We start from the raw sequence: 24,352 nt of genomic DNA, 5'->3' as shown, positions 1-24,352 counted from the left end.
TACATGGCTTTCCCATAATCAGAGGGCAGCCCGGGGAAAGCCCTTCATTCGTGGCTCTTGCTGCACTCAGGGCCAGATTCTTGAACTGGTTGGCTGACTATCTGTCCATCCTCTGCATGAAGCATTGTCTTCATCCGTGAGTACTTGTTGGACGTCTGATGGGTCTGGGGTTAGAAGCCTCGGGAATGAGTCGCTTATGGCAAACTTATCTTTCATGTGACATTTAGCTACCCTGAACCTTGGTTTTCCTCTTCTCTAAAGTGAGAATGCGTCCCAGGGGCCTTCCAGTGCTGCTACGAGGAATACATGAAGTAACATTCGCGTACCTTACGACCCATCTTGGTGGTTGCTGGTGTTATGACAAGGCCGTGTGCAGGCCATGGGCTCTTCCCGAGTCCCCTGAGTCGCCTGGGGATGGGGGACTTCCAAGTGAGACTTGCTTTTGCTTTCAGAGCCAGCCAAGTTCATTAAGGGTCCAGATCTGCAGATGGCAGTGGTGGTCTTAGCTGTGGCCCTGCCTGGGTACTCATCTGAACCTTCGTGCACTGGAATGTGGTGTAGACCAGGGGGACTCAAACGTTCATGCATGCATCACCTAGGAAGCTTGTTACGCATGCAAAGGCTTCCTGTCTGGAGGTTCTAATGCAGCAGGTTGGAGGCGGGGTCAGAAAAATGGTTTTTGAAAAGGCCAGGACAGGTTATCAGGGGCCCTGCTGAGGTACCAGGACAGTCTCCCAGGAGGAGGCCATCTGGCATCTCCAGCCCCGTTCCCGGCTCATGGGGATGGATGGGGTGGGGGTTGTTTCTCTTGAAGAGAATGAGGGCAAGAGTCAATTCCTGGGAAGGAGGGCTGAGGGTCGGGAAAGGCAGGGGTGGGCAGGCCCTGAGCAAAGCCCGGTGGGGCCCAGCAGGGATGGGGGTGCGCCATGAGTGCACCCGGCCCTTGGGGGCCCGAGGCTGATGCTGAGGGGCTGAAGAGCTTTGCTGTGTTTCTGTCTCACTGCAGATCGTGTTCCGGAAGATCAGCGATGTGAAACGTGAAGAGGAAGAGCGCATGAAACGCAAGAATGAGGCCCCCCTGATCTTGCCCCCGGACCACCCTGTCCGGCGACTCTTCCAGAGGTTCCGGCAGCAGAAGGAGGCCCGACTGGCTGCAGAGCGGGGCAGCCGTGACCCCGACGACCTGGACGTGGAGAAGGGCAGCGCCCTCGCAGAGCACGCCTCAGCCAATCACAGCCTGGCGAAGGCCAGCGTGGTGACCGTGCGTGAGAGCCCCGCCACGCCCGTGGCCTTCCAGGCGACCTCCACAGCTGCAGTGGCAGACCACGGGCGGCTGCACGCGCCCGGGGTTGAGTGTTTGGGCGCCAGGGCCGGCGGTGGAGGCGGCGACTGCACCAGGCGCAAGGGCTGGGCCCGCTTCAGGGATGCCTGCGGCAAGGCTGAGGACTGGAGCCAGGTGGCCAAGGCCGAGTCCATGGAGACGCTCCCCGACAGGACCAAGGCGTCCGGAGAGGCCACCCTCAAGAAGACGGACTCCTGTGACAGTGGCATCACCAAGAGCGACCTGCGCCTGGACAACGTTGGCGAGGCCAGGAGCCCCCAGGACCGAAGCCCCATCTTGGCGGAGGTCAAGCACTCTTTCTACCCCATCCCTGAGCAGACGCTGCAGGCCACGGTCCTGGAGGTGAAGCACGAGCTGAAGGAGGACATCAAGGCCTTGAACACCAAAATGACAAATATTGAGAAACAGCTCTCTGAGATACTCAGGATATTAACTTCCAGAAGATCCTCTCAGTCTCCTCAGGAGCTGTTTGAGATATCGAGGCCCCAGTCCCCAGAATCAGAAAGAGATATTTTTGGAGCAAGCTGAGTGGTCTGTTTAAAAAAAAGAAAGAAAGGAAGTCAAAGATAAAACCCCGCCTCCCTGCCCTCAACACCCCTCCCACCACACACACCTACATGACCAACAATTTCCAAAGTAGGCTTTTCCTGACAGAAAATCAGAGCGGGACCAGTCGCTTAGGCACACGCTCCCTCTCTCTCTCACTCCCTCTTTCTCTGGGAGCAGACGTGGGAAGAGGCACGTGCCACCACCCTGCAAGATGGCAGCCGCTCTCGAACTGTCTGCACAATTCTGGAAGAGGGGGCATGCTGTCTAAAGGGTATTTTCCTTCATTTTTAATTTTTTACTGCCATGATCCTTGTAAAAGAGGACAACCGCTAGAAAAGAGGAGCAGCTACTTGGGAACTAGTGGGAGCGCCCTGGAGAACCCCCCCATGTAGATACCAGGCTGGGTTCCTGCGCCAAGAACCCCAAAGACTGCGGTGAGCACAGGGACTTCCCAGCATTCCCTGTCCTTGTACAGCCCGTGTCTGTCGTCATCTTCTATTTTCCTATGGTAGTCATTTGTAACAAGCCCAGGACAAGAGGAGCTTGAGGGACAAGGAGGGCAGAGCCTTGCAACTTTCTGTCCCTAATGGTTAAGACCAGAAAACCGTGAGGTGCTTTGGGTACCTCCCATGGACACTGAAAGCCGGGAATCCTCGGGTCTCCTTTCCTAAGTAGAAGCGCTGGAAAGGGGCTTTCAGGAAGCAGAGACTTTCTGGGCTGTGCTCTGCAGCCTGCTATCATGGGAGAGACCACAGGGAGGGTTCCAGAAGCCTCTCATGCACCTCTGGCCCTGCTCCATGCCGCTGTCCTCATCGCATGGGCCCCTTCGCTTCTTTTCCTTCTCAGCGTCTCCCGCAGTGTTCCTGTGGCCTTCCTCAGGGTGTGCAGCATCGGCAGGAAGGGCAATGAGCCCACAGTTGCTTTGTTAGCAAAGCAGACACACACACACACATACACACACACACACACACACACACACACACATAACCTCAGAAGAATGATTGTAGCAAGTCCTATGTTTATGTTCTGATTCTCACTGGGATTGAGGGCCCTTCAGAAGTTTATTTTGTCCACTGCATGGGGTCATTAGAGGACCCTTGGGATCCATGCTTGGCCTTATTTTAAAATTAACTTCTTTTTCTCCTGCTACCGTCAGCAGGACTTCAGGAGAAATGGAGAAGACTGCAGGCCAAGGCTGTACTTGCTTCAGGTGCAGGAGAAAGAGAAGGAGGCAGCAGGTTCTCCGGATGGCTTTGTAGGGTGATGGAGAGAGGAGGCCCAGGGAAGGTCTGAGCTCAGGGCGACGGTCACAGAGCCACCTGTGGGCCATCCAGATCCCTATGCCAATGCTCGGGACACTCTGTTGCCTCCTAGGCACATGGAGTCAAATTATTCATGTGTTTGGGCTCCTTCCAAGGGTATCCGAGAAGGGAAAGAGGTCTCTCCTAGGCCCAGTGGAACTAGCTCAGGTGTATGCCCTGCAGAGAGGGTCAGGACCCTAAAACTTGACAACCAAGGTTGGAAGTTCAGCTCTAAGAACTAGCTTGGAGAGAGAGGGGACCTGGACTCTGGGTGACAGCAGGGACTCATCCAGGGCTCTGGCTTTCTGCATGGGTCACACTGCAGCACCTCACCCCTGCACCTGGCATGACTTTGCTGCACGGATCCTGAACCCGTGCTCAGCCCCTCAGTACTAAGGGGAACTGCCAGGGCAGGACTTGCCCTACCAAAGATACTCAGCGTTTCTGAAGGTCTCCTGTCAGCGCCCACATACCCACATGTCCCTTTGGTCCTGTTCAGTGGCCATGACAGGTCCCAGGACTTGGCCTTCAGCAGTCTATGCAGAATGGGGTTGTCCCCTCCTGGCACCCAGCACTGGCACAGATGGCCCTGGAGAACAGAGATCCAGGAAGTCAAGAGAAGGTTCCTTCCCCAGGGGTCCCATATAACTTAATCACCCACTCATGGGAGGCTTACTGGGGTGGTTCCTGGCTTCCTAAGCCTACAGCATTATTCAATCTAGCCTCAGATGGCAGCGTAGAATGAGGGGGAAGTATATTTTCCCAAGGCCAAGTCATGACTGTTTGTGACTCTGGATAAAGCAGTGGGAATTTCAGTGTCCTTGAGAAGCTGCCAACTAGTCCAGAGGCTCTAAAAGATCTGGAATCCCATCTGTTCCAGAATGTCCTAGTTTGGCATTCCTTAAATGTGCTCATTAGCCTGCTTCTGAAGTTTAGTGCCCACTACTTTCAAGTCAGGGGTCAGGGCCCTAATAACTCCATTGCCCAGCTTCAGAAGCACCCGCCCAGCTCTCTGTGGGTTTGATGACAGGCTCCTGTACAGCACCCTGCAGGCCAGCCTAGTGGGGCCCTTCCCCACTGGCTCTGCTGGAGGGCACAGTTGTGTTATTAAGAAATGACTCCCCACTGGGGTCTGAGGGGCAAAAACACTGATGGGCCAGACTTGAAAGTCCACACTTGTCTTGGGGGAAAAATAAAGCTTCGTGAATGTACTCATGGATTGACTCCTAGGATTTGGATAGGGCTCATGACCAGAAGCCTGGATCCTGTGGATGGAATGTGCTCATCTCGGGGTCACGGGACCCGCACGTGAGCCTGTGGTGACAGATCACTGCAGTGTGGCTGTACGTGCTTTTAGTCTTTTCTGCTTAAGGATTATAGGGACTTGTGCTTTGTTTCCTCGGGAAAAAAATTTTTTTTTAAATGAGCCAAACCTTTTCTCCTTTCATCTTTGCGACATGCACGTGGCCATGGGCGGCTTTGTGCTAACAACCTGCTCTTGCCTGGATGCAGCTCTGGCTTCCTGAGCAAGGGCCACAAGCTCCAGATACTGACTGAACCTTCCACTATCTGGTGGCTGAAGAGAGGTTAGGGAAACAGAGTCACTAGGTGTTGGACCAAACATTTAGACTTTAGAAGTTCAGCTGAGACATATTTAACCTGAGTAATTTGTTCCTTTCCAAGGGAAGGGGACATAATGTATTATACCATTCCATTACCCAGTACTTGCTGGTTACTTGATCTCATACTTAAACTCCTTACCTTGAATGTGATTTGTAGGGAGGCTCCACTTTCCAGAGTGTCCCTGCTTTGGAACCAGAGGTCCTGCCCCAGCACTTGGCTGCTTGTTGACTATGCTCTCCTCTCCCCCACTGAAGGAGGTGTGGGGGTGAGGGTTGAGTCTCTGAAAGAAGATGGCCAACCAGATGGTGCACTCATTCTTGGTGGAGGACACAGACTCGAGCTTTGAGGGCTGCTGGCCCATATACCTGCAAGGACGCCTCCACCAAGTAGGGTAAGGTTCCCCCAGGAAGGAAAGGGAGGCACCCCTCTGGCTGAGAAGCCCTGGTTTTGTGCACAACTTTGATATCTGCACCTTCAGCCACCTTATTCTCTCATGCTCAGACCTGACTCTTTCCTAAGACCATTTTTTAATTCTCAACCCCAGACTACATCTGTGTGCAGAGTCTGTAGCCAGTAGCAGGCAACCAATGGCTTAAAACATCTCTGATGCTACAATAACATGGGCCCAAGTGTTTCAAAGTGGTTCCCATTCCTTGTTATCCAATTCCTGGGCCTATTTCACCCTCAACCTTCTAGATCCTGTGTGCTGTTGCTGGCCAAATATCAGGCCCTTTTCTGGAACCTTCTGTCAGAAGTGTGGAGTCAGCACGGCACAGAGTCAAAAATGCCCTGCACCACCGCAGCCCATCCCTCAAGCTTCCCCTCCTGAATCCTTTGGTGGAAGGTCAAAGTAAGAAGCCAACTGTTAGAATTTTTGTCCAAGCCCTTGTGGGAACTAAAAGAATGCCTTAAGGGGGTCCCAGGTGTAGGGAGAGCCTCCTCTCCCCTTGTTGCCTCGACCGCCATATGGCACATATGGCACATACACTCTAGAAAATTTTAGGAGCCCTGGTGGAGATAAGTTTCTGAAGTACATTCAATTAATACATTGTACGTTTTGCAATAAAGATGTTTAGCCTTAAGACCCTTGAATGGAACTCCAGCTGGGATGGAGCTACCAACACTCCCCCCCCCCCGCCCCCCCCCCCCCCCCCCGCCCCTTACTTTGTGTTGCTTCAAAAGAGGAACCCCCTAAGGGCACTCTCAGACCCCAGGGTAGCCTCTCCTCTGTCACAAAATTGTACTGCCTTCTCGCTCGCTTCAAGACCAATACTTCCACCAGCTCTTGTGCCCTCCAGCTGGGGGGCCATCACCGTCCCCTCAACACCATCCGCAGCCACCAGAGAAAGCATCATTTTCTCACACAAGGCATTCGTGTTTTGAAGTTTTAAATCCCACTCTCCCCGCCAACCACCATACACGGTTCAAAAGAATCAATGTGAATTTGCAGCTTAAATTAGTTTCAAATGAAACATCTTTCTCATGCGAGCAAATCAGATACATTCTGGAACCTCTAGAATAGGACTCAAGTGCCCCACAGGCACCAGACCCAGTGGGTGCCCTCCCCGCCCCAATGAATGTATTCTCTTAGTATTCAGACATCGTATTTCTGCATCAGTGGGAGGCTGTCCACAGCTGATGGTTCGCCAACGCCGTAGAGACATTTCTACTCCTGAGCAGCCCGTCAGTCTGGGGCTTCTTATATTGATATCTTTCCATTGAGTCCCGCCAAATCCTCCACTGGGTTTTTCTTTTTCCTTCGCATCTGCCACTTTGAGCATGACATATAGACAGAAGTGCAAATGAGCTGACCCTATTTTTATGGTCAGCTGACCATGCTGCCAGAAACTCCACTGTGTGTGTGCTTGGGAATGGGAAGAGGAGTACGCGGGCCCCTCCACTGATGACATGCCCTTCTCGACATTTTTAAACAAGCACAAATGATATTTGTAAAAAAAAAAAAAAAAAGTTTTATTTATTATGGTAATAAACTATTTTATACAGGATACTTGCTTTTTGCCTTTTCTTACATAATTTTAAGGCATTGAATTGGATGTTCTGACCTAAGATGACAGAACAAGGATGGTACTTTCTATTCCTTTTCAAGAGCTTGGGAGGCCCTAATTTGGAGAGTACCTGTAAGTCTGGTTTTGGGGGCCTTAGGATTCTAGAGACCCCAAGATTGTGTGTCTAAGGACAGCATAGCAAGAGGATGTTTGTGACAGTGGTTTGCCACATGATCCAGAAATAAGGCTGTATCTGCTCTTCGGACGTCCCAAGATGCCTTCCAATGGTGCCATCCCTGGAAAATTGTGGTACAACACAGTGATTTCACATATATCTGAACATGACCTCCTAATTAGAAGTTTACATTTTAAACAATTTGGGTTGAAATCTGTTTAAAATCTATTAATGCTTCCCTGACTTTTAAAACAGTGTAAAAAAACAGAACCGCGTCTTTTTGGAGTGATTCCATATCAACCATATGAGTTCTGATCCGTGCTTTAATTCATGGATGGTCTCCGAAGCTACTAAGGTAGAGGACTGCTTGACCCTAAATGAACTAGTCCTAAGTCCCAGCACTCTCAGTTTGGCTGTGGTTTTAATACTTGCTTGAATAATTGCTTCTTGCTGATGAGATTCTCCACAGGACTGTCAACCTTTCTTTTTTAATACCAGGGGACTGCATTTCAAAAAGCACACTTTGCTTTCTGTAGACAGAACTTAACTCAGGATGAGGAATTTGTGATCTGCAAGCCATATTTGGGCCTCTGCTTGATCCCATAGGGCTGTAGTATGAGTACAGCATTTTTAATGATGTCCTCTACAACCCATTCTTTAATTACATTGCAGAAAAGCATAATAAAAATAAAGGAAAGGTGATAAAGTCCAAGTGACTGATACTCATTCAAAAGTCTCACCTAAAAAAAAAAAGTTTCACCGAATAAAGCACTGGACATTAATTAGGTTCTTTATATATCCTCAATGGTGAAAAAAATCCCTCTTTGTGAATATGATTTTTGTAATTAGTCAGAAGGACTAGTAATACAGTGCTCAGTAATAGATACTACATTCTGGGTGCCAAAGGGGTGTCAACTATTAGGGGGATTTTGTTGGTTTGTTTTAAAATAAAACAGTTTCCCTGAAGAAGGGCCTTGGGTTTCTCAAAGCCCACTGAGGAAGGCCAGCACCCTCAAGGCAACCTGGCTTCTCAGTGGTTGGGCCTCTTGTGTGGAGATATTCTGGGACATTTGTTAGAAAACAAACTCAGTATATTTTGGTTAATTTCTTATTATATTATATATAATTATATTATTATATATTATATACTTGGACATCTTCTTGCACGGTCCCCCAAATTAGTCAAAATGACCAAGAGTTGTCTGTCCTTCAGATGTCCTGCTTGCCTCCTTGGGGATCATCTTGGCGATCGTGTTTGCAGCTCGGCTTGTCCACAGGGCTCGGTTGCGGTCAGAGGATCCCGGGGCTAGAAGCGACCTTGGTACCTTGCCTAGTTGTTTTCCTGCCCCATGCTTGAAGCTGCCCGGGGCTGATGGCTTTTGCAAAGTGAGTATGAGAGCTGCTCTGTCCTGCCAGGCACTTCAGGAGTCTTTCATTCAGAGTAAATCCAAGGCTTTACTTCACATGCATGAAGAGAGATCTATTACGGCTTTCATATTACAGTTGGAGAACAGCAAGAGGTCAAAGAAGGAAAACAACGGTCCTAAATAATCCGCATGTTGGTTAATCAGACCTCAAATATGTAGCTCATCGTGAACTAATTCCGAAGAACCACTCCAAGTCATGTAATAGCTTAAAGGAAATTCAGGATTATTAGCTCCAAATATATTCACCAATTCTTCCAATATAAGTTGAGTGAATAAATTTGTTTTTACATAAATGGTGTCTCTGAAGAGTTCAAAATACTTTGCATTATTTACGTATGTACATACATCAGACACTTGCCTACAATCATCTTCACGCCCGTGTGTGCTTAGCCAGGCTCCCTGTGGCTGACCACGGTTCCGGAACGAGTCAGCCCATGATCCTGAACTATAGTCCCTGGAGAGTTCTCTCTTCCCAGCACCATACCCTACTTAAAACTTCCCAGCACCCTGGGATCACCTGCATGGGCCTCTCTGTCCTTTACTCACCCAACCGCTACGGCCACTGCTGTCAGCCTGCTGCCCCTCTGGGTCTGTTCCAAGCAGCAGTCAAGCCGGGGTACACCCACTGCACGCCTGCCTGCTCTATCCACGTCTGCTCTTCCAGGCAGAATGGGTAGGAAGAAAGCATATCAGCAAGACGGCCAGTCCTGCATTCTAGGAGTTTGAATCTCACTGAGTTAAAAGCCACAGCCAGGACACAAGGATCACGCCAGATGGCAAATGTAAGGTATGTGGCCCACCCCGGTCCAAGGGAACCTTTCATTTGATAACAATTTTATCCATGGGTTTGAGATGTACTAAGTTCTCCCATAATGAGGTACACTATGGATCAGACTTCCCAGCTTCTTCACATATCACTTGCCCTCTCAGGGGGAAAAAAAAAATCCAAAGCCAAACAGATCTCTTCAGCCTCTTCTACCACTTACAACTATTAGTGACCTGTCACCCACTTTCCAGAAGTGTGAATAATTAAATAAGAGTCACAGATATTTACATTTTAAGCATTTTCTTCAAAAAATACTCAAAATGATTCTGCAAAAATGTGAATTATCAGTATGACAGAAAAGGCTCCATTTTATTTGAAATGAAATAAAACAATGTAAACCAGAGTGTAAACCACTGAGCAGGAAGATGACTGCTGGGGCTTACTCATGAAGAGAGGACCACAGAAAACCATCTTTACCCTTTGTCACTTGCCTGGTAGCACCCGTCTGTGGGTGCGCTAGCTCACGGTTCTTTAATTCTTCTTCTTTGCTGGGAAATGAAGATTAACTGTCCAGTAGAGGAACTGCCGTGTTTATACTCTGCAGATCTAGGGAACAAGCATCCAAATGTCGATCACTGTGACAGTGTTCCAATAACAGATCTCCTTAGGTACTGGCCCCTTGGAACATGATAGGACATGCTGTATCTTCTTTGACTGGACAATGAAAAACTTAACTGTGGCTTTGTCTCCTCCCTGCCGGGGAGCTGAAGTGTGAAGCTCAGACCCCAGTGCTGGTTCTAGAGACCACACTGCAGGGCATGGGAAAGAAATCACTTACATGTTAGCAAAATATTTCAGAAATATCTATTGCATTTAATTTCTTGGTAAAGTAGAAAGAACCTGAACGGCCCTGGGACCAGGTTCTAGACCACAAGGTTACCATGTGCAGCAGGCAAGACAATACTGCTCTGGCCCCCTGCTTACTCAACAGGAAAGTGATGGGGCAGGGGGAGATGAGCTCTGGTCCCCAGAGTTAGAAGCCTCACTGGTTGTCAATTTTCTATGAGACCTCAAGCTCCCAGTCTTGGAGGGAGATAACTCCAACCAAAGATGAGCAGATGACGCACTGGTTCCTTGGAGGTTATCTTGGTGTACGAGGTCAGGGTGAAGCACCAGTTGCCTTGGAGGCCAGCAGGAAGGGCTGGCACTGGCTGGGTGGCATTAGTCCACTGAGTATGTCTGGGCCCAGGCAATGCCCACATGGGAGTAGCAGTAGAGGAATCCCAGGACAGAGAGCGTCACACATGGCCAGCCTGCAGCGGGAAGACAGAGACAGAAGAGCAGTTAGAAACACCTGGGGCAGGACCTTCCACAAGTGCAAACTCTCCCCCTTTGGAGAAGGCAACCCAAGAAACAACATGCGCCTCAGCTGACACATCAAGACACATGCCTCCTGGAAGGTGTGCTCTAAATGGAACACCAACAACCGGAACCCTACGTTCCTACTGGGCCAGCATAAAAGGAGAGGTATGCTATCTCAAATGGAAATCAGGCTTAGAAATAGGACTGGCTTTTTGCCATTTGCAATGAGGGGGATGGAACTAGAGGGTATTATGCTAAGTGAAATAAGTCAATCAGAGAAAGATAATTATCATATGATCTCTCTGATACAAGGAATTTGAGAGGCAGGATGGGGGCTCATTGGGGGTAGGGAAGGAAAAAATGAAACAAGATGGGATCAGGAGGGAGACAAGCCTTAAGAGACTCTTAACCTCACAAAACTGAGGGTTGCTGGGGGGTGGGGGGGAGGGGTAGGGTGGCTGGGTGATGGACATTGGGGAGGGTATGTGCTATGGTGAGTGCTATGAAGTGTGTAAGCCTGACGATTCACAGACCTTACCCCTGGGACAAATAATACATTATATATTAATTTAAAAAAATTTAAAAATAGGACTGGCTTTTAAAGAATATATATTTAGAAAACTAAGGTAGTTAATAATAAAAAAGAAAAAAAGTCCATAAGACCCACAGTAAATCTCAAAATATAGATTGGCCGTTATATGGAATTGAGTGCCATCTGTAAGAACACAGAAGGGAGAGCCTAAATTAAACATTTGCTTTCAAAACTCAAAGCTTTTAGTGGTTCCTTCTATAAGTACTCGTCTTAGAATATCTGATGTTCTTTTCTTTCTTTTTCTCCTCCTCCTCTCCCTTCTCCTCCTCCTCCTCTTCAATTAACAGCCATTTCTTGCTGGTCACTTAATGACGTCCATGTCCTCTCCATGTTTCACTTACTCAAACATATATCAGGAGCTCTGGAGATCCAGAGATGCTGTGGAAGGTACCAGATGCCAAAATAGGTGATCCCACTCCAGCCTGGCAAAGACACACACTACTGGGATCTATGAGCCATGTAACATGTGCTAGATAATGATGTAGACAGAGCACATTTAAACTGGGCCATGTGGGGTGAGCAAGAGTTTGTCAGATGGAAAGAGGCAGAAATAAGCAACCAGAGAGACCACCTCAAGTGTGAACATCACAGGCCACCCCAGGAACCGGGATCACGGGACTGTGGCTACTGCACAGGAAGGGGCAGGCAGGGCAGGGCTAGAAGTAGGGAGGAGGCAGTGGGGAGCCACTGAGGGTACTATACGTCTATAGGCTCCCTTCTTGCTATATCAACAAGCAGCTGTGATTATTATTACTAGAAGTTCTATGAATACGGCATAGTGGTTAAGTGTGCCGGCTCCGAGGTGAACCCGGACACCAGTTCAAACCCTGACTCTGTCACTTGCCAGCTCCGTGACCAGGAACAACTGGATAAATCTCAAATGTCAAACTAGGGGAGGGACAGAGTACCTCTACAGGATGCCACGGACTCATTGTATCCTCCTGCATTCATGTGTTGATGCCCTAGCCCCCACTGCATATTTTGAGGTGGGGCCTTCAGGAGGTAAATGGGTTGGGATCAGATCTTGAGAGAGGAGCCATTGCGATGGGATTAGTGCCCCCAGAAGAAGGGACACGAAGAGCTGGCCTCCTCTCTCTCTGCCATATGACACAGTGAGAAGGTGGCCATCTAGAAGCCAGAAAGAAGGTCCTCACCAGGAACCAGATCAGCTGGCATCTTGATCTTAGACTTTTCTAGTCTCTGGAACTGTGAGAAATGTCTGTTGTTCAAGCCACCCAGTCCACATACTTACTTATGGTGGCCCGAGGTGATGAAGACATAAGGAGGGAATGTGTGACATGATGTAAAGGCCTGCACAGTGCCTGGGCTCTGATGGGCACTAACGAAAGGTAGTCATAATACTGGGGCGAAGACACAGAAGTCTTTCTCCACCAAGATGAGAATGATAACAGGAAGTCCAGCCCTGGTCTTCCTCTGAACTCTTATTTTCAACTCTCTCCTGAGATTCGCTTGGCACCAGAATTCTAGGCCCTGAAGGCAGGAGAAGTGAGGGGAGCTGAGGACCCCCAAGAGCCTGGCTCTAGGCCCAGCCCTAGAGTCCTGCCTCCTGTCTGCTCGTCAGACAGTGGGTTAACTTCCTGTGGCTGCTGGAGCAAATTACCACAAACTTAGTGGCTTCCAACAACAGAAATGCAATCTCTCATACTTCTAGATGCTGCAAGTCTGAAATCAAGGTGTTGCCACGTTGTCCTCTCTCTAAAGGCTCTAAGGGAGACTCCTCCCTTGCCTCTTCCAGCTTTGGATGACCTCAGATACTCCTGAATTATGGCAACATACTTCCAATCTCTGCCTGTCTTCATGTGGTACTTTTCTTAAGAGAGTACCTCTTCCCTTAAGAGAGTACCTCTTCCCTTAAGAGAGTACCTCTTCCCTTAAGAGAGTACCTCTCTTAGAAGGACACCAGTCATTGGGTTTAGGGCCTACTCTAAATCCACCATGATTTCTTCTCAAGACACTTGGCTAATGACATCAGCAAAACCTCTATTTCCAAATGAAGTCCAATTCTGCTGTTGCAGACAGACATGAATACTGGGGAGGGCAGGCACTAATCAGCCCAGGACAGCCAGGTACTTTTTCAAGCTTCAAAATGGACACATCCTGCCTGGAGCCCTCAGACACAGACGCCAGGGGACCTGTTGACATCTGCTCCTCAGTGGATTCAGGAAGCAGAAATTAGGGAGGGGGTTTCAGGCATGGGGAGCTGACTCAGACTTCAGCTGTGTTTAGGATGATGCGTTGGCAGGTGTTTGGTAAATACGGAACCCAGAAGAGGGCTGTGGAGGTGGGAGAATGGAGAGCTTATATTTACACAAAGCTGGGCATGGGTCATTGGACAGCTGTGCTCAGCCCTGCAGCCGTCCAGGGACATCCCTGTGAAAGCTTCCGGCCAGCACACAGAACTGTAAGGAGAAATATCCCCAGCACCGCCCGGAAATGTGGCATAAGCATGTTCAGTCGGGAGCCCAGTTAGACCCTGAAAATTCCCTCTACCATTAACTGTCTGTCATGCACAGAGGCAGATAGACAACAGGTAGCACACCTGTAATCCTGACTCCACTATGAGACCCTAGCCAGGCCTCAGTTTCTCCACCAACACAATGGGAGGTCAAACACAAACAGATGTGCATGAAATTGGATCACAGACTCAGTAGTGCTTTTAAAGAGTTTCAGAAATGCAAATAATTCCCACACCTGAGAAGTCGATGTATATATAGTCTCTGTGTGAAGCTGTTATGTAAACAGCTCACTGGCCCTTTTAACAGGAGTGTTCCTATAGATAGTAACCTCAGTGCATACTGGGAGGCTGCCAAGGACCTCTTATCCTTTCCTGACCTCAGGAGTAAGCTCTGTGATGACAAGAAGACGGATTCCACAAGTCACCCTTCTGCAGTATTCACTCAGTATTTCATGAGCATTTGCTGTGTGCCTGGCCTGTCCGAGACATCAGACATCAGTATCACCCTCTGTGGGCTGCCTGCTCTGGGCACTGGGACTTTGTAGCTGCTAACCAAGCACTGATGTACTCCAAGCGTCAGGGGTGCGTGGGGCAGAGCTTCCTTTTTATCAGGGCTCAGATCAGTTCAGAAAAAGAGACGGGGGTGGGCTGTCATTCTGGCCACATTTCAGGGTTGCTATGATGCCGTCTTCCAGCTTGTCAGCTGTGCACACAAAAGAGGGCATCAAAGAGGGTTCTGTCCCAACAAATGAACCCTGACCTCATCCTGTAGCCCTCATTCTCCCCGGCCTTTCCCCATTCTACGTTCTCCTTCCAAGCTCGCCTTTCTCACCGGGGTTTCTAATCCACACTGTCCAGTCAGCTCCCACATCCTGGCATCCCCAACCCCACGCATGCGCACACACATATTCACATACATGCACGCACACAAACACACACCATTGATGTGGCTTATAGCCTGGTGGGCAGTATGGTATTGGTCAAAAGAAAAGGTCTTTCTTAAGAGAGTACCTTAAGGCCAAACCACTCCTGCACACTTGGTATTTTCACGGCTAGGCCCCCAGATTCAATTATTTGTCCTGGTGGGCTTTTGCTACCTAGACCTATTAAGATCTAAGCAGTTGAACACTTTTAACAGCTGACAACTAGGCAGCACTGAAGATACTACAAAGAGGATGCCAGCAAGTTAAGCAATGGTTGCAAAAGACTGAGTAATGGAGCTAATAGGAAGACTACCTGACAGGTATAGCTAAATGCATACAAGTAGGATGCATAACACCACAGATTCGTTTAAGAAGATCCATGTATGTGGTGTAATAGAGGGAGTTAATAGGATGTAGGTGGTTGTATCATGCTATTGTTAAGAGGCCACTGGTATATTGTAGAATAACTACAGCTAATGAGAACAGGTAGGACACAGAGGGAAATGTCTATAGCTAAGAAAGCAAGTGGTGTAATTTTACTTGAGGTTATTATAGCTGAGTGATTTTCTGAGCAATTACATCAATCTGAAAAGACTGGAAGGCTGAGGCCCAAGAGAGTGAAGGAAAAGACCATTATCATGCAGGGGGATATATAAAATTGGTTTTCTGGAAAGTGATGGGATAATCAGAACAAGCAGCAAGTCTAATGAAAATCTTTATTTAAAAGGTAACATTGTAAAATGATTGCAGCCACTGTGGAAAACAGCATAGAGGTTCCTCAAAAAATTAAGCACCACCTAAAACAACAGAATACTCATTGCTTTCAAGCATACATGGAACCTTCTCTGGAATAGACCACATACTGGGTCACAAATCAGGGCTCAACCAATTATTCCCTGCATATTCTCAGACCACAATGCTTTGAAACTGGAACTCAATCACAAGAAAAAGTGTGGAAAGAATTCAAAGTTAAAGATCATCTTGCTCAAGAATGTTTGGATCAACTTGAAGTCAAAGAAGAACTTAAACAATTCATGGAAACCAATGAGAATGAAGACATATCGGTCCAAACCCTATGGGATATGGCAAAGGCGGTCCTATGGGGGAAACACACAGCCATCCAAGCCTCACTCAAAAAACTGAAAAATCCTGAATACACAAACTCTTTTTACACCTCAAAGAACTAGAGAACCAGCAACAAATTAAGCCAACCCTATGCACAAGAAGGGAAATAGGATTAGAGCAGAGATCATGAGTTAGAAACTAGAGACACAGTAGAACACATCAATGAAACTAGAAGCTGGTTCTTTGAAAGAATTAATAAGACCAATAAACCACTGGCCAAACTAATCCAAAAGAAATGAGAAAGGACCCAAATTAATAAAATTATGAATGAAAGGGGTGAGATCACGATTTAATGCCAAGGAAATAGAAACAATCTTCAGAAATTATTATCAACAGCTAGCTATATGCCAATAAGTTAAGCAACCTAGAAGAAATGGATGCATTCCTGGAAACCTATAAACTACCAAGACTGAAACACAAAGAAATTGACAATCTGAATAGACCAATATCTAGTAACGAGATTGAAAGAGTGATTTAAAAACTCCTCAAAAAACAAGAGCCCAGGACCTGACGGATTCCTTGGGGAATGCTACCAAACAGTCAAAAAAGAAATAATACCTATTCTCCTGAAGCTGTTTCAAAAATAAAAACAGAAGAAAAACTTCCAGACTCTTCCTATGAAGCCAGCATTACCTTGACCTCCAAACCAGGCAAAGACACCATCAAAAAGGAGAATTTCAGACCAATATCCCTGATGAATATGGATGCCAAGATTCTCAACAAGATCCTAGCTAACAGGATCCAACAGTACCTTAAAAAGATTACCCACCATGGCCAGGTGGGATTTATTCCTGGGGCACAAAGGTGGTTCCACATTTGCAAATCAATCAATGTGACAGAACAAATCAATAAAAGAGAGAAGAACCACATGGTCCTCTCAATTAATGCAGAAAAAACATTTGACAAAATACAGCATCCTTTCCTGATTAAAACTCTTCGGAGTAATAGAGAGCCCAGAAATAGACCCTCAACTCTATGGTCAACTAATCTTTGACAAAGCAGGAAAGAATGTCCAATGGAAAAAAGACAGCCTCTTCGATAAATGGTGCTGGGAAAACTGGACAGCCACATGCAGAAAAATGAAATTGGACCACTTCCTTACACCACACACGAAAATAGACTCCAAATGAAGGACCTCAATGGGAGAAAGGAATCCATCAAAATCCTTGAGGAGAACGCAGGCAGCAACCTCTTCGACCTCAGCCGCAGCAACATCTTCCTAGGAACATCGCCAAAGGCAAGGGAAGCAAGGGCAAAAATGAACTACTGGGACTTCATCAAGATCAAAAGCTTTTGCACAGCAAAGGAGACAGTTAACAAAACCAAAAGACAACTGACAGAATGGGAGAAGATATTTGCAAACGACATATCAGATAAAGGGCTAGTGTCCAAAATCTATAAGGAACTTAGCAAACTCAACACCCAAAGAACAAACAATCCAATCAAGAAATGGGCAGAGGACATGAACAGACATTTCTGCAAAGAAGACATCCAGATGGCCAACAGACACATGAAAAAGTGCTCCACATCACTCGGCATCAGGGAAATACAAATCAAAACCACAATAGTATCTCATGAGATACCACCTCACACCAGTCAGAATGGCTAAAATTAACAAGTCAGGAAATGACAGATGTTGGCGAGGATGCAGAGAAAGGGGAACCCTCCTCCACTGTTGGTGGGAATGCAAGCTGGTGCAGCCACTCTGGAAAACAGCATGGAGGTTCCTCAAAATGTTGAAAATAGAACTACCCTATGACCCAGCAATTGCACTACTGGGTATTTACCCTAAAGATACAAACGTAGTGATCCGAAGGGGCACGTGCACCCGAATGTTTATAGCAGCAATGTCTACAATAGCCAAACTATGGAAAGAACCTGGATGTCCATCAACAGATGAATGGATAAAGAAGATGTGGTATATATACACAATGGAATACTATGCAGCCATCAAAAGAAATGAAATCTTGCCATTTGCGACAACGTGGATGGAACTAGAAGCTATCATGCTTAGTGAAATAAGTCAATCAGAGAAAGACAACTGTCATATGATCTCCCTGATATAAGGACGTGGAGATGCAACATGGGGGGTTAGGGGGATAGGAGAAGAATAAATGAAAGAAGATGGGATTGGGAGGGAGACAAACCATAAGTGACTCTTAATCTCACAAAACAAACTGAGGGTTGCTGGGGGGTGGGGGTTGGGGGAGGGGGAGTGGGTTATGGACATTGGGGAGGGTGTGTGCTATGGTGAGTGCTGTGAAGTGTGTAAACCTGGCGATTCACAGACCTGTACCCCTGGGGATAAAAATACATTATATGTTTATAAAAAAATAAGAAATAAATAAAAAATTTAAAAAAAACTCTTCAGAGTATAGGGATAGAGGGAACATTCCTCAAATTCATAAAATCCATCTTTGAAAAACCCACAGCAAATATCATTCTCAATGGGGAAAAACTGAGAGCCTTCCCATTGAGATCAGGAATACGACAAGGATGCCCATTCTCACCAATGTTGTTCAACACAGTACTAGAAGTCCTAGCAATAGCAATCAGACAACAAAAAGAAATAAAAGGTATTCACATTGGTAAAGAAGACGTCAAACTCTCTCACTTCGCAGATGACATGATACTTTATGTGGAAAATGCAAAAGACCCCACCCCCAAATTACTAGAACTCATACAGCAATTCAGTATTGTGGCAGGATACAAAATCAATGTACAGAAATCAGTTGCTTTCTTACACACTAACAATGAAACTGTAGAAAGGTCAATTAGAGAATCAATTCCGTTTACAACAGCACCAAAAACCATAAGATACCTTGGAAAAAACCTGACCAAAGAGGTAAAGGATCTATACTCAAGGAACTACAGAACACTCATGAAAGAAACTGAAGAAGACACAAAAAGATGGGGAAACATCCATGCTCATGGATTGGAAGAATAAACATTGTTAAAATGTCTATCCTGCCTAGAGCAATCTATACATTCAGTGTCATCCCAATCAAAATACCAGTGGCATTTTTCAAAGTGCTAGAACAAATAATCCTAAACTTTGTATGGAACCAGAAAAGACCCTGAATCGCTAAGGAAATGTTGAAGATGAAAAACAGAGTTGAGGGCATCATGTTGCCTGATTTCAAGCTTTATTACAAAGCTGTGATCACCAAGACAGCATGGTACTGGCACAAAAACAGACACATAGACCAATGGAACGGAGTAGAGAGCCCAGATATGGACCCTCAACTCCATGGCCAAATAATATTCGACAAAACAGGAAAAAAAAATCCAGTGGAAAAAAGTCTCTTCAATAAATGCTGCTAGGAAAATTGGACAGCTATGTACAGAAGAACAAAATTCGACCATTCTCTTACACCATACACAAAGATCAACTCAAAATGGATGGGAGACCTCAACGTGAGACAGGAATCCTCCAAAATCCTGGAGGAGAACATAGGCAGTATCCTCTTCGACATCAGCCACAGCAACTTCTTCCAAGACACGGCTCCAAAAACAAAGGAAACAAAAGCGAAAATGAACTTTTGGGACTTCATCAAGATCAAAAGCTTCTGCACAACAAAGGAAACAGTCAACAAAACAAAGAGGCAACCCAAAGAATAGGGGAAGATGCTCGCAAATGACACTACAGACAAAGGGCTGATATCCAAGATCTATAAAAAAAACTTCTCAAACTCAACACCCAAAATACAGATAATCATGTCAAGAAATGGGCAGAAGACATGAATAGACCCTTCTCCAGTGAAGACATACAAATGACTAGCAGACACATGAAAAAATGTTCCTCATCATTGGCCATTAGGAAAATTCAAATCAAGACCACACTGAGATACTATCTTACATCAGTCAGAATGGCAAAGATTAACAAGGCAGGAAACAACAAATGTTGGAGAGGATGTGGAGAAAGGGGAACCCTCTTGCCCTGTTGGTGGGAATGCAAATTGGTGCAGCCACTTTGGAAAACAGTGTGGAGATTCCTCAAAAATTAAAAATAGAGCCACCCTATGACCCTGCAATTGCATTACTGGGGATTTACCCCAAAGATACAGATGTAGTGAAAAGAAGGGTAATATGTACCCCAATGTTCATAGCAGTGATGTTCACAATACCCAAACTGTGGAAAGAGCTGAGATGCCCTTCAACAGACAAATGGATAAAGAAGATGTGGTCCATATATGTGATGGAATATTACTCAGCCATCAGAAAGGATGAATACCCAACTTTTGCACCAACATGGATAGGACTGGAGGAGATTATGCTGAGTGAAATAAGTCAAGCATAGAAAGATAATTATCATATGGTTTCAGTTACTTGTTGAACATAAAAAATAACACGGAGGACAAGAGAAGGAAAGAAAACGTGAATTGGGGCAAATTGGAGGAGGAGACAAACCATGAGAAACTGTGGACTCTGAGAAACGAACTGAAGGTTTTCGGTAGGGGGAAGGGTAAGCCTGGTGGTGGGTATTGTGGAGGGCACGTATTACATGGAGCACTGGGTGTTGTACATAAACAATGAATCTTGGAACACTGCATCAAAAACTAATGATGTATTTTATATTGACTAACATAACACAATAAAAAAATAAAAATTAAAAATTAAAAAATTAAACATAGAATTATCACATATATACCCAAAAGAATTGAAAGAACTAGAAGAGATACTTGTGTACCTATGTTCACAGCAGTATTACGTACAATAGCCGAAAGGTGGAAATAGCCCATGTGTCCACTCACAGATGAATGGATAAAAAAAATGTGGTCTATACATACAATGGAATATTATTCAGCCTTGAAAAGGAGGGCAATCCTGACACAAGCTACAGCTTGGATGAACCTTGAAGACATTATGCTAAATGAAATAAGCCAGACACAAAAGGACAAATATTATATATGAGGTCCCAAAGTAGTCAAATTCATAGAGACAGAAAGTGAATGGCAGTTACTAGGGGCTGGGTGGAATTATCGTTTAATGGTATAGGAGTTTCAGTTCTGCAAGATTAAAACCATTCTGGGGAGATGGATGGTGGTGATGCTTGCATAGCAGTGTGAATGTGCTTAATACCACTGACCTGTACACTTAAAAATGGTTAAAATGGCAAATTTTATGTTATATATAATTTACCACAATAAAAAATTCTATGCTGAGTGAAAGAAGACATCAACAAAATAATATATACCATATTATTCCATTTATGTAAAATGAAATTAATTTATAGTAACAAAAAGCTTGTAGTGGTTGCCAGGGGCTGGAGCAGAGGGAGGGACAAATTACAATGGAGACACTAGGAGTCTTTGGGGATGATGAAAATATTTTGCATTTTGATTACGGGAATATTTTCAAGGGTTTATACAAGTGGAAAATACCTTAAATATGTATATTTTACTTTGCACAAATTATTTCTCAATAAAGTTATTAAAAAATTAAAAGTTGAAAAATGAAAAAAACAATTTTCAAGAGAACATTGGAGTATTAGTAAATCACAGACTTGCAGTATTCCACTACAATGTCCTAGTATTATATATGCCCTAAGGTATTCAAACAAAATATGCACATGCAAGAAGATACAATTTACCTTTTTTTTATTATGACATTTATTTTATTTGTTTATTTTCAGCGTAACAGTGTTCATTGTTTTTGCACCACACCCAGTGCTCCATGCAGTATGTGCCCTCCCTATTACCCTCCACCTGGTTCCTCAACCTCCCACCCCCCCCGCCCCTTCAAAACCCTCTGGTTGTTTTTCAGAGTCCATAGTCTCTCATGGTTCATCTCCCCTTCCAGTTTCCCTCAACTCCCTTCTCCTCTCCATCTCCCCATGTCCTCCGTGTTCTTTGTTATGCTCCACAAATAAGTGAGACCATATGATACTTGACGCTCTCTGCTGGACTTATTTCGCTCAGCATAATCTCTTCCAGTCCCGTCCATGTTGCTACAAAAGTTGGGTATTCATCCCCTCTGATGGAGGCATAATACTCCATTGTGTATATGTACCACATCTTCCTTATCCATTCGTCCGCTGAAGGGCATCTTGGTTATTTCCACAGAACAATTTACTTTTTAAATGATGATGGGTTCTCAATCCTACCACTCCCTAGGGGCCAGAGGATTTGCCATGTGTAGGGCTAACAGTGGGCTCCCCCTAATGCTCTCTTCTACTGGGACCTCTGAGCAGAACAATGCTAAGAGCTCTTTCTTAACTGTGCAGACACACTCAGTAGCTGAATCAGCACAAATCCCTATCCCAGGGAAGAAATCAATCCTTCCTAATGGGAGAGAAGTTAATTGAGTTGCTAAATTGTGTGTGAGCTATCAATTACCCCATCAAAGGCTCACTCAGCTGTCAGTCCGGGCAACCAACACTCCTGAGCTTATGGCCGCCATCTTGGCTCTAATGGCGCTTTTTCAAAGACCACATCCTACCACTAACCATTTTTAGAAGAAAATGGCTGGTGACCACCATACAATCAACTTTTGCAGGGAAGTCTTTTTCCTGCCCTTCCTCCAGTCAGCCAGCATCACAGTCTCTGTCCACATGTAAGTAGTTTATGAAGAATAGAGAATCTACTATACAGTTTACAAAGAATATACAGTCTTAGTGAATCCTTACAACACTTCAAGATAGGAATCATGAACAGATACCCATATCCTTGCTTGTAGCCACACGGTCTCAAAAGGGCCGAGACAGAGTCTACATTCCCAAGCCCAGAGTGTCAGATTAAATCCTATTTGGAGGAAAGTTTTCAGTCTTCCCATTTCTTTTATCTATAATTATCTGTCTGTTATCATTAACAATGCCTTAGCTTCCTCCTTCCATCCTCCCAGGCAAGTTTTCTAGCAGGGGTTCTGCTGTCCTGCTGCCCACGGGTCCTACTGCTCATCCACTGCTCAGCTGTCACCTTGCTGAGTCCCAGTTCTCCTGGAGGTTAAGGAACTCTCAGCTTGTCTCTTGGGTCCCTAGAGTTGAACAGATGGACTCTCACCTTCTGTCCCATAGAGCAGCAAGGTCACTCAGTGACTCAAAACCATTCCAAGAAAGGAGGAAGATGAAGTTCCCATTCTTCCTGAGAGCCATGAGGCTACAAAGGAAACAAGTCTCACCTCCCCAGGCAAACTGTCCTTGGTTGAACCCAAGCCTGAAAATCTGAAGGATGCATTATAATAACTAAATGCCATCAACATATCCACCCATATCCCTGGGGATGCAAGGTGCATGTGTAACAGCCCACGTTGCCATCCTGGTGAAGACAGATAGGAGGCTGATGAATTTCAGCCTCCATGGACACCTTTGTGAAGGGGTAGGCTCGGAGAAGGATATCCAATGGGGAAATGGAAAGAGGTGATTCCAGGAGATGCTGAAGAAAAGAGAGTCATGGACTAGGTGACTGATGGATCTGGGAGCCAAAAAATACAATCCCTCTTGTTGACCCTGAGCACTGCTCACCGAGTACCCTTGGGGCTGACATTCTGCTACTGTACATCAGAGGGACATCACCTAACGGTACCAGGCTGATCCACTACCCTACTAGATAGTAAAAGCCATGATCCCAGCCTTTCTCTCCTGATCTGTTCTCTGATTTCACATCAAAAGGGGTAAAGCCCTGGTTCTGGAGGGGCTTGCAGGATTCACTCCAGCACATGGCTACACTCTCTCTGTGCCCACACCTTACATTTGTTAGATACACTGAACACCAGCTCCCCACTCTATGCACACAGTGTCCTGCTTTGGGGATATCTTCTACTCTGAGGTCAGCAGAGTTTGAGCGTCCCTCTCCTTAGAGAACCAGCTCAGGCACTGGGCTCTGGTCCTAGAGCGTTGGCGCCACTACCTATGAGCCCCGGCTCACTCTGCACCATTGCACCAGCCTCGCTCCTGTCATTTCATTAATTTTTCAGAATAACTTTATGCACTGTTGCCTTTGTTAAAAGAGGTACCTCCTGGCAGCATTTTATTTTTAACAATATTCAGGCCTGATGGGGGGAAATGATAAGGTGCCTTGGTGGCTTTATTTAAATCTTATTTACTCCAGTAGTCCCAGCCTGGAGATAATGTGGAGCCATTCATCAAACAGTCCTGAGCCTGAAGACCTTCCTTCAGAGCTAAATTTAGAGCAGTAACCTTAATAAAGCTATAGGGCAGGAGGCTTTTGCCATCAGAAGGCTACCTTATTGAAGGATACAGAGCAAGAGCAAAGCTGCCCAGGCTTCAAAGCCTGTAAACTGCCAGATCTGTTTTCAAACAAACGGGGATAGTAACAGAAGGTGTGAAGAACAGGCTCTTTGCCACTTTAGGGTTAAGTAACAATTTCCTGCTTTCATATAGTTGACAAGCTTGGGCCTTGAGCCACAGCTTTGAGGCCTTAGTGTTTTTTCAAAAAAATGCTCAGCTGACTTTTTCACATCATTTCATGAGAAAGAAGGATTAGATGGTTCTAATCTATCCATGAAATTAAAGCATGAAATCCCAGGGCCCTGGCTTTCTAACATGAGCCTACAGCAGAATCATCTGGAGGCCATGTCAAGAAGCCACTGGGTGACCAGACCCCCAATTTCTGATCCATTCCCAGGTGACGTGGGTGAGGCTGGTCCAAGAACCACACCTTGGGAACCACCGTTCTAGGGGAACTCCAAAGAAAATTGAGGGAAGAGCTTCCTATTGACGGAGTT

General features: G+C 45.9%; 2 protein-coding genes across 7 annotated transcripts in view; one reads left to right on the top strand and one right to left on the bottom strand.

Annotated features, from left to right (window-relative positions):
- KCNH1 (potassium voltage-gated channel subfamily H member 1) overlaps positions 1 to 7,755 on the top strand; it is a 388,389-nt gene extending 380,634 nt beyond the window's left edge. For both annotated transcript variants that reach the window (XM_045983592.1, XM_045983593.1), the window contains exon 11: positions 1,007 to 7,755. In XM_045983592.1, the coding sequence (XP_045839548.1) occupies positions 1,007 to 1,870 (864 nt within the window). In that variant the 3' untranslated portion in view covers positions 1,871 to 7,755. The remainder of the gene's footprint in view (positions 1 to 1,006) is intronic.
- A 135-nt stretch (positions 7,756 to 7,890) lies between these two features.
- Positions 7,891 to 24,352, bottom strand: part of HHAT (hedgehog acyltransferase) — a 335,352-nt gene continuing 318,890 nt past the window's right edge. For all 5 annotated transcript variants that reach the window (XM_045982020.1, XM_045982019.1, XM_045982015.1 and 2 more), the window contains one exon: positions 7,891 to 10,502. In XM_045982020.1, the coding sequence (XP_045837976.1) occupies positions 10,411 to 10,502 (92 nt within the window). In that variant the 3' untranslated portion in view covers positions 7,891 to 10,410. The remainder of the gene's footprint in view (positions 10,503 to 24,352) is intronic.

This window comes from Meles meles, chromosome 17, assembly GCF_922984935.1.
Source record: "Meles meles chromosome 17, mMelMel3.1 paternal haplotype, whole genome shotgun sequence".
In the NCBI taxonomy this organism is placed as follows: Eukaryota; Metazoa; Chordata; class Mammalia; order Carnivora; family Mustelidae; genus Meles; species Meles meles.
Note: the sequence above shows the minus strand (reverse complement) of the source record. Positions and strands in the feature narration are given on the sequence as shown.